Source organism: Hetaerina americana, unplaced genomic scaffold (genome assembly GCF_022747635.1).
Source record: "Hetaerina americana unplaced genomic scaffold, ioHetAmer1.1.p SCAF_3, whole genome shotgun sequence".
Classification (NCBI taxonomy): Eukaryota; Metazoa; Arthropoda; class Insecta; order Odonata; family Calopterygidae; genus Hetaerina; species Hetaerina americana.
Window position 1 is genome coordinate 59,993,113 of NW_027286874.1, and position 18,178 is coordinate 60,011,290.

The 18,178-nt window shown below is 36.4% G+C and overlaps 1 protein-coding gene across 1 annotated transcript in view; it reads left to right on the forward strand.

Annotated features, from left to right (window-relative positions):
- Positions 1–18,178, forward strand: part of LOC139690069 (uncharacterized) — a 146,526-nt gene that overhangs the window by 16,630 nt on the left and 111,718 nt on the right. The window contains exons 15-26 of the mRNA XM_071587267.1: positions 4,580–4,886; positions 5,352–5,510; positions 5,645–5,947; positions 6,553–6,736; positions 8,147–8,303; positions 8,534–8,615; positions 9,246–9,429; positions 9,514–9,709; positions 10,310–10,587; positions 12,972–13,159; positions 13,442–13,609; positions 13,996–14,139. Coding sequence (XP_071443368.1) covers positions 4,580–4,886; positions 5,352–5,510; positions 5,645–5,947; positions 6,553–6,736; positions 8,147–8,303; positions 8,534–8,615; positions 9,246–9,429; positions 9,514–9,709; positions 10,310–10,587; positions 12,972–13,159; positions 13,442–13,609; positions 13,996–14,139 — 2,350 coding nt within the window. The remainder of the gene's footprint in view (positions 1–4,579; positions 4,887–5,351; positions 5,511–5,644; positions 5,948–6,552; positions 6,737–8,146; positions 8,304–8,533; positions 8,616–9,245; positions 9,430–9,513; positions 9,710–10,309; positions 10,588–12,971; positions 13,160–13,441; positions 13,610–13,995; positions 14,140–18,178) is intronic.

Consider the following 18,178-nt stretch of genomic DNA (forward strand, 5'->3'; position numbering starts at 1 on the left):
ATATCAGTGTTAGTTTCTATTCCAAAAATGGTAAAGGCTACATCACGTAAGGACTACGGAACGAAAAGTTTGGTTTCGCAGATAGCTAATGTAATCCTCTGGATCCTCAATAAGAGGAAAGAGAACAAGGCAAATGAATACTAAGGATATCATCATTATAATTCAGGAAGGGGATATGTCATTGCAGTTATGAGGTCAACAGTAGAGAGAGACAAAGAATATCATCAGGATGTTTTTGGTTGTTTTTTAGATTTCGCAAAGATATTTGATAGAGTGAATTGGGAAAAATAAATGACTGCATTGCAGAAAACAAGGTTAGATTGGAGGGATAGAAGACATCCTATAACTGTACATGTCTCAGACTGCTCAGGCATAAGTGAGGGCTGGAATATCCGAAAGGGCAGTTTCAGGAAGAGGATTAAGACGGATTTCCATCAACATCTGTACTGTTCAATTTATGTGTGAAGAAAATGGTAACACAAATGATTTAGCTTTCATTTGTCAGTCAGCCAAGGGGTAGCTTAGTTATGTACCACGCAGAAACTATGGTCATTGAAATAGGATGGCGATCGTCGATTGGAAGTTTTTAAAATGTGGGTGTGGTGAAGGATGGAGAAGGTGAAGTGGACGGATAGGAAAACAAACGGAGTGCTAGGTATGGTGGGGCAGGAAAGGGGATTGTTTTGAGAAATCCAAAGGAGACAGAAAAAGTGAATGCAAAGCATATTGAGAGGCAATGGGATGTTCAAGACAGTGGTAGAGGGGGAAATGTCAGGCAAGAGAGGAAGGTGCGAGAATAGAGAGGAATGGACGGAATGAAGGGAGGAAGGAAGTATACGGAGATGAAGAGGGGCTTGTTGTAGAGTAAGATGTTGGGTTTTGTTTTGCTGGGAGAGACAAGGTATTTATGTGGTAGTTTTGCCCATCCAAAACTTACCTTAATCAGAAGATTTCCTATAATAATAATATTGTGTTAGTGTGGTTGTGGTTCGACGAGTGTGTGAATTTTCGCGGTTGCGCGTACTCTTACTTGTTTTGTCGGCGTTGAAATATTTAAAAAACATAATTATGTGGTTATTGGAGATTCAACATATGATTGGAATTTACAAGATATTCGTGTGCATGCATGAACACACATTTGAACGTGAACGGCTGGCGTCTTCGAGGACGTGCGCCAGTGAGAGTTAGGGCCCCAGAATGAAATGAGGAAGGAAGTATTCGTACACCTCGGTCTCCGATGGAATCTCATTCTAAATTCTGTGGAAAGTTTCATAAATAATGAAAGGAGAGTGCTCGAGCTTCAGGTTTAAACATTAACCTATTTCGGAAATAATTTGCTTGGGTAATAATGTACACTTCAATATCAATTCTTACCAGCACTGTGGATTTATCTCAGCCAGTTAGACTCTTCAATTATGCAATCGGTTCACACCTGTATTAAGCGGGTCACCACTTCTCAAACCTCCAGCTCATTTATTTGCAATACGATTTAATACTTCTCTGGGCGCGGGGCAAATGTTCGCTGTCGAAAGGAGGACATTGAGTAGTCAGGCACGACCTCATCCATGGCAACGCACTCAAAATAACGTATTTCGTTGCTTACACACGGTAAATTCATTCTCCAGAACCCTGGACTCTCTCCCTCGCCCTCTCTTTCGCGTCCCCTCTCCTCAGCGACAAAGGAAGTCGGGTCGTGTGTTTAGGCATGGGCCTCTCTTGCTTATGGATGTACGACACTCTGGAGGAGCGAGGGAGGCTGAAAGGAAGGGAAACTGGAATTCCAGAGTAGCCGGCCACCTCCCCTCGTCTCTCCTTCTCCTTTCTCGTCAATCCCTCTTTCCTCCATTAATATCTTTCCCACGAATTGCACGAGCAGCATCCCATTTCCCTGACGACGTGTACACAGTTCCTTATACACAAAACATACCCCATTTTTTCCTCGCACCCCATGGTCTCCACCAATTATCCTTATTTTATTTGAATACGAGATATCAGTACGCTTTCCCGAAACGCATTATATAATTTATTGTTTTCTTGAGTGGTCAAAATTCTTAAATTAAATAGTGATGTTTTTTGTCAAATCTATTTTACAAAATATCGGGTTCCTGAATTAATCTGTTGTGCTTTTTTAGCAAGTGGAAATAACGACACCCAGAGATACAAAGGGTGGATATCGGTACAATGTTGAAAACGTTGAAGTTCAAATACAAATAATGTAGTTCGTAAAGTTATATGTTTGGGCATATTGTAAATAGGAATATCACTTCTCTGATTCAGATAAGTAGCCGAATATAAGTAAGCCGATAGCTTTCCGAGAGACTGTACTAGTAATTGCTCTTTTCTTAACTTGATTACTAATGCCGAGATAATAGATTTATCAACTCTTGAATTTGAATAAGAAAGGGAAATTACTATTTTCGAAGACATAAAATGACAATTTCCCGGGGAATCTTCCTCAAATAGTACTTTAAGGTGCTAGAAATCATGACGGTTTAATTTTGTGATAGGGTGGAAGTAACTAATTAAGCAATACTCTTCGGTAGGCTTGGCCCTTTGGATCAGAAATTCATTTTTAAAATAATTTAAAAGATATGAGCAAGACCTGTTGTAAAATGAAATTTATGTGAATGAATTTAAATAAAGAAAAGCGTTGAACTTTTTTGAATAACTCTTCTCCTGATTTAATGAAGGAAATGATTTAATTAGAAATTAATTTTCAATCTGACAGGGTGTGTAAATTTTACAGATAAATCTTCTTCGACTATTTAATAAAGAAAACAATTTAAAAGATAATTTATTCCCATTATCAACTATCAAGAATTAGTTAAATTGGGAAACAAATTGGCTGATATTATTAATGATTTGCTAAGGATATTCATTTTCTGATTTTCATGCGCCTCTTTGAAAGATAACGACTTTTCTCGGTCGGTGGACGCTTGATCTTATTGGATGAGTTAAGAAAAAAATGTCTTGTGTGCTCACTAGATTTTTGACCTGCCTCTGTCGAAACGAGAGAAAATGTTATCAAAAGACATAATCCGAGGAAAATATGGGGCCACGGGTAGATTTATTCAATCCAGGGGGCAATGCGGATACTATAACATTTTTCGCCGGTGAACAAACAGACTTGAACAGAATGTGACATATTTCCGTGAGATAAGATTTACAAATACTTTAGCTCCTCAATCTGTTAGGACGACAGACCATTTAAGAGGTAGGTATATAAGATTCTTTCATGAGAGAGTATTAAGAAGTCAGTATAAAATGCCGAAGCTGCATTGATTTGAACTGGGATCCTTGATAAATTTGTAATTTTCTTTTCTCAAAATAAAATTAGGTAAGCTTTCTTATATTTAATCAGTATGTAGTAAATTTAGCTAATATAGCTAATTTGGTGATATTTTTAAAAATTTTATGTAATTTATTTTTGAAGAGTAGCATGGGAGCTTTAATGCGAAGTACATTTGAAAATTGCAATAAATTTCAATGGCCGGTCTTCAGTTTATTTAAAATGAGTTTGACGCAATTTTAAGACCGATTTTTCATCTTTGAATTCAATTATTTTTTTCTAATAATTAATACAGGAAATCTTTTTCACTTTAATCTGTTCCCTGAGAAAACTAACCTTGTCCTATTATATTTTCATGTTTATTTAATGATGTACGGCCTTTCTCAGGCTTCGCTATGTGGAATTTCTTCATGGAGAAATTCCATATCGTTAAACACCTGATGATGATGAGCGGCAGCGAAACCATAGTCACGTCTTGATAAAATATGAATTGTGGAATTTTCGAGTTTTCTACCATTCTTTGCATTATTTAATGACATTTAGATCGATCGATGGCGATAAGGATAGAAGATTGTTATATTTTACACATACAGTTTGGCATTCTTTTATATTGGATTCATATCATATGGTTCCGAACAAATATTGACTAAATTACTCCAGGTATTTAATTATTTAAGAGTATCGAAAAGTAATGTACCCATAATGATTACATTCAGGCTTAAGAGGATAATTTAAAAAGAAATAAAAATATTAATACGCAAATTAACAATGCAAATGAAAAGCTTTATACACATAGGCTGCACATCGTGCAAATGTATATATGCATGATAATAGAAGGAACAGCATTACAACGTTGCGTTATCATTCATACCTAATTTGTGATGCCTTATTACGGTGAAACGCGATGCGCACACTAGTAAAATTCTATGGAAAAGTATGTTGTCCTTTCTGTTATTATGTTGTCAATTTAATAGCAATATACTAATTACATGCATTTTCATTCATTTTCTGATTCAAACTTTTTTTTTGAAGGTGAGAAGACAAGAATGACTTATGCTACAATGTGCAGACTGACGCTATTATATCTTATCTGTCATTTTCTTCAAAATACTGATGGAAACATTCCGCTAATTCATAAGGACAAATTATACATTACTGCGGAACCGTATTTAGCATTAGACGAATTTCCGTACATCGAACGGAAAGAAAGCCCAGTTAATTATTATAGGCTACCAGAGGGTATCAAACCAGAAACGTATGAACTACGAATCATACCTCTTTTCGATGAAGGCAATTTCACATTCATGGGAGAGGTGAAGATCAAAGTTAGCGTATATGAAGAAAGTAATGATGTGACTTTGCACGCGAAGAGATTGACGATTGAAGACGAGAAAGTAATTGAAGATGGATCCGAAGCCGAAGTGGAGATTGAGAAGGTGTCACATGAGAAAGATCGTGACTTTCACGTGCTGTACTTGAAAAAGACACTGTCTGTGGGACGGACCTATACGATAACAATGAAGTTCGCGGGGAAGCTGAACGATGACCTGAATGGATTTTACAGAAGTTCCTACAAAGACGAAAATGGCAGAACTCAGTACGTATGATCTATCACATCTTATATTAATTGAGCCCATCATTCACGAATATTTTTATTTGCACTCTAAAGTAGTGACATGAAATAAAGTCTAATAAATTTTGTAACGCTTGCAATCTAAGTAATTAATCCTCATAATTAAGAACTTGTTCGGTTGGAGAAACCATTTGCAGCGAGCGAAGAGCAGATTCATGAAATATCCAAGTGAAAGTTTAATCCTCACATATACTTTTCGTCAAAGGATATTGAACCCTAAATCTGGGTAAAGTTGCACAAACTGCTCACTGAATATTTATCACAACACTCATAAAATAAAATGAAGTGGTGAGCGCAACTTAGAAAACCATATAGACTAAGAAAAAATTCACCGAGTAAGTTGTGAAGCGTAGCTTGGATCTTATTCTTAATTTCCTCGGATGGTGAATTTTCAAATATTTAAAATTTTTCCCTACCGTGTGAAATTAGGTGGATGGCAGTCACTCAGTTTGCTGCTACCAGTGCCCGAAAAGCCTTTCCTTGCTTTGATGAACCGCATCTAAAGGCAAATTTTAAAATAAGCATCGGAAGAGACATGGAAATGTCATCCTTGAGTAATATGCACCAAGTAGGGCTCCCAGAGAAGGAGTAAGTAATGAATCTATTTATTCCAGAACATTACGCGTGATCATGCGGTGTGTGTACTAAACTTACGCGCAAAAATGATTTAATTCACCTAGATGTTCAACTAAATGGACTTTCTATTGATATTTCCTTTACAGCCCTCAATTGCCAGAAACCTTTGTTTGGGACCACTACGCTGAATCGCCGAAAATGTCCACGTATTTGGTCGCATTTGTGGTCTCCAGGTTTAAATATAAGAAAGCTGAAGGAAAAGAGTTCACGGTTTGGGCCAGAGGAGACGCCATCGATCAAGTTGACTACAGTCTTGCTGTGGGCCCAAAAGTCTTGGATATTATGTATAGCATCACAAAAATCAAGTATGCCTTGCCAAAAATGGATATGATCGGTATTCCCGATTTTGAAGCCGGTGCTATGGAGAATTGGGGACTCGTAACCTTCCGGTTAGATAATAATTTCTAGTGTCATAAAAATAAGCTTAAATTTATTTCATTTGAATATTGTATACTTACGCATATAATTCGGCTCTTTTACTTTTTATAAAGTTATTACAGAATATTTTACAGAAAAATTTAAAGAAAAGAACACCACTTTTAGTGGAAAACTGTGTTATAATGATTTTACAACCACTCAATGGGGTGAAGCGCTTTTATTTGACTCCAAATATAACTTGATTTTACCGAGAACGCTTTGAAAATATAGTTTTATAATTGTTCTATTGTGAGAATAAATTTAATGGAAAATAGTATTTATTAATTCTGCATTAAAGTGTTCATTATCCTTCTATCGATATTTGACTCTGATTTCGAGGTGAAACCACAGGCTACGTTTTTCGCCTAACATCTGAATGTAATGCGTATTAAAATGAACTTCATTAGGATTTAACTTTAATTCATGCAAATAATTCTGTCTAAAAATGTTTCAATTTTATAAGGTGCCTTAAAATTTTTAAATTTTGTCACCTATTGATGGCAGGAATACTAATACGAATCTCTCCATCTCAAATTAACCTTTGAACTCCATCGTCCACAAACATCATGGATTCCAGAGAGACGGCTCTCCTTTATGAGAATGGGACGTCAACCCCGCTAAATAAGCAGCACGTCACGACCATTGTCACTCATGAACTGGCCCATCAATGGTTTGGAGATCTCGTCAGCCCAGAATGGTGGAAATTCACGTGGTTGAATGAAGGTTTCGCCACATTTTTCGAGTGTGCTGCAGCAGATTTTGTAAGCCTAAACTGATGTTACGTATAATATTCAAAATCCTTAGCAGATTTTCTGCTATGATTCCCGTTCATTGATTAAATGGTACCTTAATACATGCCTAAAGAGGTTAACATTGTTACTTAGTACCATTTTCCATATCTAGTAGCTGAGATACATACATTACTAGAAATGCGCCAAATTACAAAAATATACCATTGCTAAATGGTAAAGTTAACTACAACACATTTAAATTGCAAAAAAATTATATTTGAAGGACCATGGGAAAAATCTTGGTGACAATAAACTATTTCGTTTGTAAATAAACCCATTTAGCTTGTAAATTGGGTAAATATACCTGGTCATTATAAGTGGTCATTAGGTCACGTACGCTGGATAAATCAAATATCCCAAATACCCTATAAGGCCCCATTGAATGCGAATTTTGTTCTCATCAAAATACAAAATAATAGCATAAATTAGGTTATATGAACGTGATTTGTTATTAGATGTGATTTCAAGAATAGGTATTTATGTTATGCGGGTGAGTGGACTCCAGTTTTCAGACGAAACGATTATTTGTAGCCGGACTTTACATACGTCCAACGGCCAGACCACAGATAAGAAGTTAGAGTAATAGATTCCTGAAAGTAATACGTCAAAGATTCATTAGTTTTGCAGCACAGATAGTCCTGAACTCACTCCTAAAATAATTAGTCGAGATATTTCTTCCCAAAAATACATTATACCAACACAAGTTTCCCGTGCCCATTCCCATTTTTGAAAACCCTTTCTCATTCTGAATTTCATTGACGAATGCTAACAACTCCATGCATCAATGGATGGGCTGCAATGTGGGCTACTAAACCCTGGAATTAGGTAACCGCTTGAATTTCTAGTGGGGCGAGCGATTTGCTGCTGACTCGAGGGTGCAGGGTTCAAATTGGATTGGATCCTCTGGACAATCTGAGGTTTAATCTGGACGCCAACTACCAAAGTGAAGCAATATTCTACATGCCATCAGGGTATACGTTGGATTTCAGGAAGTAAATGTTGGTTAATATATTCTCCAAAACTGCAAACGAATGTATTCTTTCCAAATCACCATCCAAAATCAAAATCCTATGAAATGTGAAGAGTGGAACAAATTAATTTTCAATAAAATGCTCATTATGAGCAAACCACTTACGTGGACTTACAGCAATAAGAGACATTGAGCATCCAAAATTGGTTAGAAGCCCTAAGGTAAAGGGAAAAGAAATAACACTCGCCTTTTCCATATTCGCGAATGTGCGAATTTGACACGCAAGAGGTGAGCTGCCCCCTCAATTATCAAACACATTTACAGGCTTATTATAGGGTTCGGGGAGACTTTCTGGATGGAACGACTTCCCTTTACTCCTTTTTGTCAATCCTATTAAAATGATGTTTCAGATCGAGCCATCGTGGAGGCTAATGGAGCAATTCGTGATACTGCATCAACACAAAGCATTTTTCGTCGACTCTTTTAGATCAACGCATCCCATTACTTTCGATTTCTCGTCTCCCCGTGAAATTTCCTCAGTTTTTGATGAAATTTCCTACAGCAAAGGTAAGTGATCTAGCATTGTAATGCTAGTTTAGAGTTCGATTATTTCAATTACCATTTGCTCGCTCGCGAAGTTAAAAACCTTTAATCAAAGAGACTTTGTGGCTGGTTTCTCTTTTTATTCATGTAACTATGACAAACGTAATAGCCTGGGTAATTTATTTGTGAAAGGCAAAACTAAAGATAAGTCTTACTGTGTCAGTAATTACGTCAATGTTTTTTTTCTTTTACAGCGGGATCGGTTATAAGAATGATGGAACATTTTCTCACCAGAGATGTGTTCTTCCATGGACTTCAGCGCTATCTTTCTAATAGGTAAGCATGACTTCTCGGAGCAAAACTTTTCCCAAATGTGATTTAAAAAAGTTCATCTTTGGCAAGAATGAGTAATTATAATAATATGCTCCTTTCTCAACGGCAGGTCGACTTTCCTCGAGAAAAATATTTTTGATATATCCGTTATAGTTCAGTAAAGATCAGTCAAAAACAAAGAATTTGACATAAGATTGCTTTCTTGTCTCAAGACCTCAAGCATCAGCATTGTATGATCAACGGTTTGAAAAACTAAAAATCCTAGCCCAAAGTAATTTTGCATGTTCTTGAATTTCGTTTGCACCGTAACACTTACTGCTTGCTTACAAGTAATCAGATATGGCTGATAAAATGGTATATTATACTAAATAATAATAATAAACATATGAATGAGAATGATAATTTTTCTGAACGCCAGTCTGTATGCTTTAAGCACTTGTTAACTTAATTTTTGCTTCGAGAGATACAACATATATTTTTGTATTGATTCCTAACATGATCCGATAAAATATTAATTCAACTGGTCGTATTTTTTTCATGAGCATGGAATTCAGCGATCTATTTAACATTAATTATGAGGTTCCCATGTTTTCAATTGACAGGTAACACATAAATTGTCCCCCACTTTTCCAGGCAGTACGATTCTGGAAGTGACATTCAACTCTTTAGTTCCCTGGATGCAGAGTCTAAAGCCGATGGTATTTTACCAGAACACATTAACGTTATGGAAGTCATGGACTCGTGGACGACTCAGAGTGGATATCCTGTTGTCACTGTACAGAGAAATAATGAGAGTGACCAGGTTAAAATTAAACAGGTGTGTCGTAGAGTCTAAAATGTTTACGAATTTTTTTTTCAATCCGTTTCAACAGTTAGCATTTTCTTAATATGTACAACGTAGGAGAGATTCGTGTTAGAGGAAGCGTTCGTGGATGACAATATCACGTGGTGGTTGCCACTAACGTTCACCACAGCGTCTACACTGGACTTCACGAAGACTCTACCTTCTATTTGGCTGTCCAAAAAAGAGGATCTTTTTGTAATTAAGGAACTACAAAAGGGAGATGACTGGATTATTTTCAACTTACAGGAATCGGGTAAGCTGTCTCTCTATTTTAAGATTAAAGATAATATTGAAATTCAGGCAAACTTTCCGAAAAATATATTTCAATTGATGGAAGAAAATTGCCTGCACTCTTCATTACGGTGAATGAGTTTTCGGGACTAAAGAAAAGTGGAGTAACCAGATGAAATAGACTTTTGAAATAAAACATAAAAACGCTAACAATTATAATCATGGTTTATAGGTTCCAAAAATTTGAAATTTACCTTAGCACCTTTCCAGTTTACCACCGTATAGGGTACATTGCCCCCTCGAATGGAAAAATTGTGAGTCATTCGTGCTCACTTGGTATGAATGGTTTCTCTTGAAATAATGAAAATATTTTTTAAGAATGGACAGTAAGGAACAGATTTTGAGAAGTGTTATTTTATGTCAAAATTGTACTTTTAAAACGGTCTGAAATACATAAAAAACACATTGTCCAAAGAAATTCTCTCCATCAGAATATTTTTCTCAACCTCAGTTGCTATTCATTTTGGACGTTTTTGGCTATTTTGTCTCTATTTCTTCCATTTCTTCTAGTTTTTTTCCCTTTGAGGATAACATATGCTAATGAAAAAAATTTGTCAAGCAGGATACTACAGAGTGAATTATGATGAAAATAACTGGAAGCGAATCATATATTTTCTTCACGGAAGAGACTTTCACAAAATTCATCCAATGAACAGAGCTCAACTCATTGATGATGCCCTTAACCTGGCAAGAGGAGGTTATCTAAATTATGTGATCGCTCTCGATCTGCTGAGTTATTTGAAGCAGGAGGTGGATTTCATTCCGTGGTATTCCAGCTATCAGTCACTGGCCTTCTTGGACTCCCGTTTGATGAAATCCGAGGAGTATCCTCGATTCAAAGTAAGACAAAATACATTTTTCATTATAAAACTACTATAAAAAAATGACGATCACTCAAAATTTGAGAAATAATTAAATGCCAAATGAAGTTAGGGTCAAAGATTGTTTCTCTTTATCAAAGAAACATCAAGAGAAACTCCCCTTCTTACCTATTTAAAAGCTGTATTAAAATTGACTTGCACTTAATGTTTCCACTGGTATATATTTCTTTAGAAATATGAAAACAATAGTACCCCTGAAGTTAAATAAATGATATTCATGTAGATATTATTACAATCAGAATTAGTGTACAGATTTTGGGCTGGTTTTTTATTAAACTTGGCAGAACACACCATACACTCATAAACCCTTAACAGCATGACACAAGAAATCCTTAAATTATATGCTAAAACACTCGTATTTTAACTCTGCATACATTCTACCTCCTTCACTATCATTAAAAATGCCCATTGTCATCCCTCTACCTCGCTTCCCCAGCAATCTCCTCTTCATTACCGCTTTTAGTATTGCTTCTCAGTAACTCCTTCATTCACTTCTGCTTTCTTCGAATTTCTTCCAACAACCTTCTCATTTCCCCTGCTATGACCTTCATCGGAGGTTTTCCTCTCCATCTATTTTAATTTGCTCATTTTTCTCTATTCCCATGTCCCAAAATATTCCAATTTCTGCTCATCCTCTCGCCTCAACGACCGAGTTTCCGAGTCACACAAAAGTACGCTTCTTCACTAGTAGTAGCAGTATTTAGGGGGAGGCGTCCGACAGCTGAGGTCATTTGTGCCATTAGGGATGGACAGGAAAGGATGAAGGGTGGAGAGAAACCCGACGTCGGCATTAGCCTACTCTTGTCGAAAGGCGCCAAGGGCAGCTTAACGTCCCATAGTGCTCTCCACAAAGCACCTCAAGTAGGAATTTAGATACCACTGAAAACTCTTCAACACCGCCGGGATTTGAACCCGGGCCCTCTGCCCCCCACGGGCCATCTCAATCCTCCCTTCTTCACTAAGATACTAATTACTTAAGTCTATCAGTTGGGGACTTGGATTACTCTTTGAGTTTATAGCCTCCATATTCGTTTAATATAATAGGGTAAGTCAATAAATAACTCACAATACTGGATAGAGGCAATTATAATCAATGTAAAATCCTGGAATTTATTTCACTTTTCGATATATTCACCGTGTATATTCAGAGACCAATCCCGTCTCTTGGCAATTCCTTGAAGGCCGCCAGCAAAGAAGTCTTTTGTTTGCCGTCGCAGCCAACGAGTACCCTCTTGGATAACTGCATCATCAATTTTAAAATGTGAGCTACGTAAATGAAGCGTAAGTAAGCCACAAGCCCATAATCATTATTTGACCTTGGATCAGAAATACCTCATCGGTCACCAAAACTCCATATAATTTAAAAACTGAGCGGCCCGACTAGATGGAAATAACTAAGCGCTAAGTCGAGAGACTACCATACATGTTCCAAGCGTTCCCGATGAAACGTTCGTAACTACGAGGGTCATCCGGAAAGTAGTACCCGTTCGTGAAATAAAGACACAAAAGTAAATATTAACAAACATAAAAAATTTTATTTGAAAGAGGATACTTTAAACTACTTCTCAACATAATCTCCAAGCAAATTAAGGCATTTGTCATAACGTGTGACAAGTTTCTGTATTCCTGCTGCATAGTCCTTCGCCGCCAGCTCATTGAGATACGCGAGGGACCCATCTTGCACAAATGTTTGCATAATGCAGATGGTGTTTAACAATTTCATGAACAATTGTTCGAGAAACATTGGGAAAATGCTCACAGATGTCATCAATTGTGACGCGCCGATCGTTCCTCACGAATTCGTCAACTGAGCTCACCAGTTGGTCTGTAATGACAGACGGTCTCTCCGAACGCTCATCGTCGTGTGTGTTCCCCCTCCCCATGTTGAAGTTGCGACACCACCGCCGAACAGACGACTCGTCCATTACATTGTCTCCATACACCTCCTTTAATTGGCGATGAATATCACATGGGCGAACGTTTCTTGCATTGAGGAATTTAATCACTGCCCTCACTTCACAACTGGCGGCGTTCTCAATTTTTTTAAACATTGTAAACAATCACAGAAACAACACAGGCAATGCTAGCGTCACGCAACTTGGCTCAGAGAAGGCAGACAAGCCACTGAAGCTATCTGACCTCGTCCAGCGGCTACTCGCGTCGTCAGCACTTCATGCGGCACGAACGGGTACTACTTTCCGGATGACCCTCGTACTTCTACATACTCTATGTCTTGATAACGTTTGCGACTAAATTATTGATTTACCCTCGTATTTATACGCAAAATAACAAATACCAGCGTTCAAAACTCTTAATTGAATAAATATGTGCATTTTATTTTAGGCATTCATGCTGAGCCTAATGTCAAACCATTACCACAAGGTAAATTTTACCGAATACTCACAAGATGGCCACGTGATCCACCTTAGCCGTTCGATGATTTTGCCCTGGGCATGCAAATACCAGCTTCAGGAGTGCGTGGAGGAGGCACAAAAAATATTTAAAGAATGGAAACATGGGGTAATTAAGAGGTAGGTTTCTTATTTCTCAAAGTCAAATTAAGTAGTATTACCTTTGGTTAGTTGTATTACATTTGATCCGCAAATGGGCTTAATTTGTTTTCCCTTATTTATCTGCGTTATTTTGATGATTTTTTATTATTTTTTCTACATTTCAAGACTTAATAACATTATAAAATTTTCTTGTTCATTCTGTCATTCCCTTTCTCCAGCACGAAAATTTTGTGGAATCCCTCGTATGATTTAAAAAATTAATTGCAGCTCTGAAGTAATATTTATTGCTACTATTTTCAGTGTACCTGTAAACGTGAAGGGCACCGTTTACTGCCACGGAATCTCATCTGGTGATAATGAAAACTGGGAATTTTTGTGGGAAAAATACCGAAACACAACAGTGGCAACAGAACAGGCTCTCATGTTGCAAGCTCTTGGGTGCAGTAAAGATAAAAATGTACTCAAAAGGTTCGTTTTTTCCATTATCTTATTAATAAAAATTATTATTGAATTTATTAAGCTAACCATGGCTAAGAAATTGACCATAATGTTTGCTTCACTGACTGATCCAATAAGTTTTAAGAAAAGTCAATAAAAATTATTTTTTTCTTATACCTACCGAGAGGTTTCATTCCCATTCGCAGGTCTTTCGCATCGCCAAATTTTCAGTAATAATGGTGTGCACTGTCATCTTGTCAATGACAAAACGATCTGCGATCATAAGCATACTTAACTGACGGTCTGAATTTAGCACTTCACGCATACGTCAGGGAAAAATTGTTACCGATTCTTTTTTTAAAACATTGTAGTCTTGAAATTAACTTGGATGCTAAAATGACCCATGGAATTTCTAGGTATCTGCACATGGCGTTGGAGGATGCTTCCGGCATTCGGCATCACGACAGGATAAGCGTTTTCTCTGCGGTGTTCAACGCCCCTGAGGGCCTGGATGTTGCCCTTGAATTTATGATAGATAACTTTGAACAAATGAAGAACAGGTAAGCCACCAGTCCATAACCATAATTTGACCTTGGAGCAATGGTCATTGGTCCACAAAGCTGCTCAAAAAATTTTATAACTTTTTATGAAAGGTTAAGAGTAACTATTTTTAGAGGTAGATTTCATTTATGGAACAATTCCTTAAATATTTTGTTATAAAAAAGAGGGTGGTCTGAAAAGTTTCCGACCTCAGAAAATTTCAGGAAAAATATCTTGTATCTTTCTTGGGTCGGAAACTTTTCAGACCACTGATGATCTTACCTCTTATGATTGTTTATTCGAATAATTTACACTTATCAATTACCAAGTTGGGACAATGAGGATATTTTATTTTAATTTTACAAGAGCTACCCCATAATATATACGAGGGTGGTCTGAAAAGTTTCCGGCCTCTGGAAAAATTGCCCCAACTTGGTAATTGAAAAGTGTAAATTATTCGAATAAACAATCATAAGATTATACGAATTAGGATTTTTGAAAAATACGAAAAGAAGTCGAATGTTGAAAAAGAAAAGGACACTTGGGTTAAAGTTTTACAGGATGTGGCACTGACTCCTCTAAATATTTCGTTCCAAGGCTTCACATGCAATCAGTTGGATCTATCATAAGAGGAATGTCAAATCGAATATGTTCCACAGAACAAGCAACCAAGGTGAGTAAAACACGAGATTTTTACAATGCTAGACAAGATTCATCATTCATCACTGTTATTAAAGCGGCAATTCAAATTACAATGAAAATATATTTAAATACAGTTAAAGAATATTAAAACTCATTTAATACATTTGATAAAAAACCTTAAAATTTTAATTTTGCAGATGAAATATTTCCTCGAGATCACCATGGGAAAAATGGCCGATGCAGAGAAAGCAGTTCGCCAAGCTATACGCTTAATAAATAGCAACATGAATTGGAACGACGTGAACGTACCCGTGATTGAAGGTTGGCTCAGAGAAAATCATGCACTGACGTAATCTGAGGATCCTGTCATAACCTGTATTTTCAAAAGATAATGTCCCAAGCAACATAATTCTTTAATAAAATTATTTGAAAGTCTTAAAAGTTATAAAATTCACGATTTTACCAGAGGAAACCATACAGTCACGCTAAGTGAATTTTATGACGCAAAAAAAACAAATTTTAAATATAGTTGGAAACATTGTGATAAAATACACTCTGCGTTTCAAAAGGGAACAAGTAACACTTGATATTTTTGGCACCCTGAATGTTGACCTACATGGAAAAGAATGGTGTCTTAAACCTGATAAATCTATGGTTTCTTTGGATGTCGACAGATAAATTTTTCGTAGCGTTACGACCTCCTCGGATGGCTTATCACCGTAACCTAGTGACGTTTGTCAACAGATGGAGGGTAGAGCAAATACGTGATAAGTGGTGGGAGAGGGAAGGGAATTACCGCAGGAGAGGGAATTGCCCGTAACAGGTGGAAGGCCTGTGTGACGGATTTGGGATTGTGGGATAAGATGAGGTACTTGGCGATTTAGATAGTATTGAAGGTAGTAAAATGGGGTGATTGTGTTATGTAATTATTGATGATTTACCAGAACGAGATGAGACCCTATATTTTACTGCAGATCAAAACTAATTGAAAGCCTCTAACCTATAGTTGTTAGCGATGGGTATAAGTGGGATTAAAAGTAAGTGCGAAGTTAACGTGTATACCTTTTCGCAATTATGGGGCCACGCGAGGCTTAACATAAGGTCTTTTGGAATTTTTTATTAACTATGCAATGAAAACTTCTCTTCTGATCCCTATAAATGGCAATGTAATTTATTTTAGAATCATGCATTATATGCCAATATTTCTTGTTTTACATAGTCTCAAATAAACAGTTTTTAGGGTGGTCATGTTTTAATACTCAATTGGATGAATTTTCTGAGGAAGGATGGGTATATTTAATGAAATACAAAGAAATACGTATACTTTCCAGTCGACTCTCGTCCACTTGGGGTGTTCTCGCGTTGGAAAAATTAGATTATGAAGTAAAATATTTCAGGAAAATAAAAATTTCATATATTCTTTGAAAGAAAAAACGTATTCCATCGGTCACCCGTTTCGAGAGCGTGATAGTATTCAGGGAATTTCTGTACGGTCTATTGAAAATGTAGGGAATAATTAATGAAAGCAGACTGGAAAATTTAGATAGTAAAATGATGAGAATATTTTGAGAATGGTGCTGCTTGAATGGTATTATGAAGTTCTCTTTGTTTGCAATGATCATTTTCCGCAAGAAAAATAAATTTTAAGGTATTTATTATAAATAGATAACTTGGTATTAAAATATGATTAATTTTAATATTGTTGCAATGAGGATAGATACTTTTATCTGACTCGTTATGTTCCAAATTTTCTTCATAATCCTAGCAAAAATATAATATATTATATTTAATTTTTACACCTAAGAGAAGGGTTATTGTGGCATATTTCTCATATAATTAACTAACCTACTCGTTTGAAATTATCTTTCGTAATGTGAATTAGTTATTTTTGGTTTAATTGAGTAAAGTTCACTATCGGACTTCGGACAATTAGTAACTAATTATTGTATTTTAAATGATCTGACATTGAATGGGTTGGAATAATTTTTACTAGTCTGTTAAGTGATAAGTTCAAAAGTTGTGACTCAAAAGAATTGTTATGACCATCACTTGAAAATAATAATTTGATATAAATAACGTGTTGGAATGACTTGGTCAACATCTCTGGCAACTGACAAGAGACTCATTAAATATTAAATTCGAAGGGGGTTAAACTAGAGCCGTTTTTACACATTTGGTAAGTATTTTTTGAGAAAAATAGACGTATTAACAACAAAATTAGGAGAAAAATTACGCTGGTCAAAGAAACATTTAAAAAAGAAAGAAGTTCATATAATTTACGCCAAGTGCAGACGTAAATAAATTATTAGTAAAAATATGTATTCATAAATCATTTTGGGGAAGAATGGAGTATCTGTATTTTGTTTGGCCGTTGGAAGTATTTAACTGGTATAAAATTAGCATACAAATGTTTATTGACTGCCCAAGCGGGAAAGTATAAACCGTCTCGGTTAGTGAAGTCCCACCTTTACCGGTCATTGTACATAAGAAACGCATGGCATTGAAGAAAGAAACATAGCTGAGGTGGAAGTGCGGTTTGCGAGAAGGAGAAACTTGAAACTAGGAATAATATATGAATTCTCATCCTAATAAGAAAGGAACGCCGACAGGGAACGGCTTTTTACAAAAAAAAAGTACGTCACTAACAGCACTAACTGCCCAACGGCAAACTCTGAGCATGGAGCGGTACAAAAAGGAAACGGAGGCGAGGAGCGCCCATTTCCCACATCGGGAAATTACACTTGGGCAAGAGGAAGTGGGTGACAGCAAGATCGTGAAGTGGATAAAATGATACTAAAATAACTTTGTGGATGCTATGAAAACGCGCAGAGTTACATTTTTATCGATGACGTAATGTCGGGAAGAATAGTTTAGGTAGAGTTAATTTTAGGAAAGGGAATGCCCAGTCTAGTTGCAATCCAGATGTAAAGTAATTTGATTATCAATAATTTTCGCCAAGTTTTCTCAAAATCATTTTGTTACGAGGTATTTTATACACAATTCATATGCAATGGTTGTCAAAATGATTGTTGAAGGAAAAAATAATATTTGGCACCACTGAAGTGTGAACCTGGACGGGTGATAAAATTCAAAGGATTAATTATTTTAGTTTCTACTTTTTCCTGTGTGGAGGAAAAGGCACTCAAAATCCGTGTCAAAATTTGCTTGAATGGAACTTGATTTTAGAGGATGGAGTATTACCAGAAGATGCTGATGGGAATGAATGATTTACGAATAAGAATACGCTTTAGAATTCGGAATAAGAAATTCAAATTGTGTCGTAAAATTTTTTGTCTCTCTCTTAAGAAAACTACAATAGTCAATCACATCTTCCATGGTAATGCTCAGAATAAATGTTATTATAATATTTCAAATGGCATTTGCAGACGGAGCTAATAAGCCTAGCATGGGGAGGCT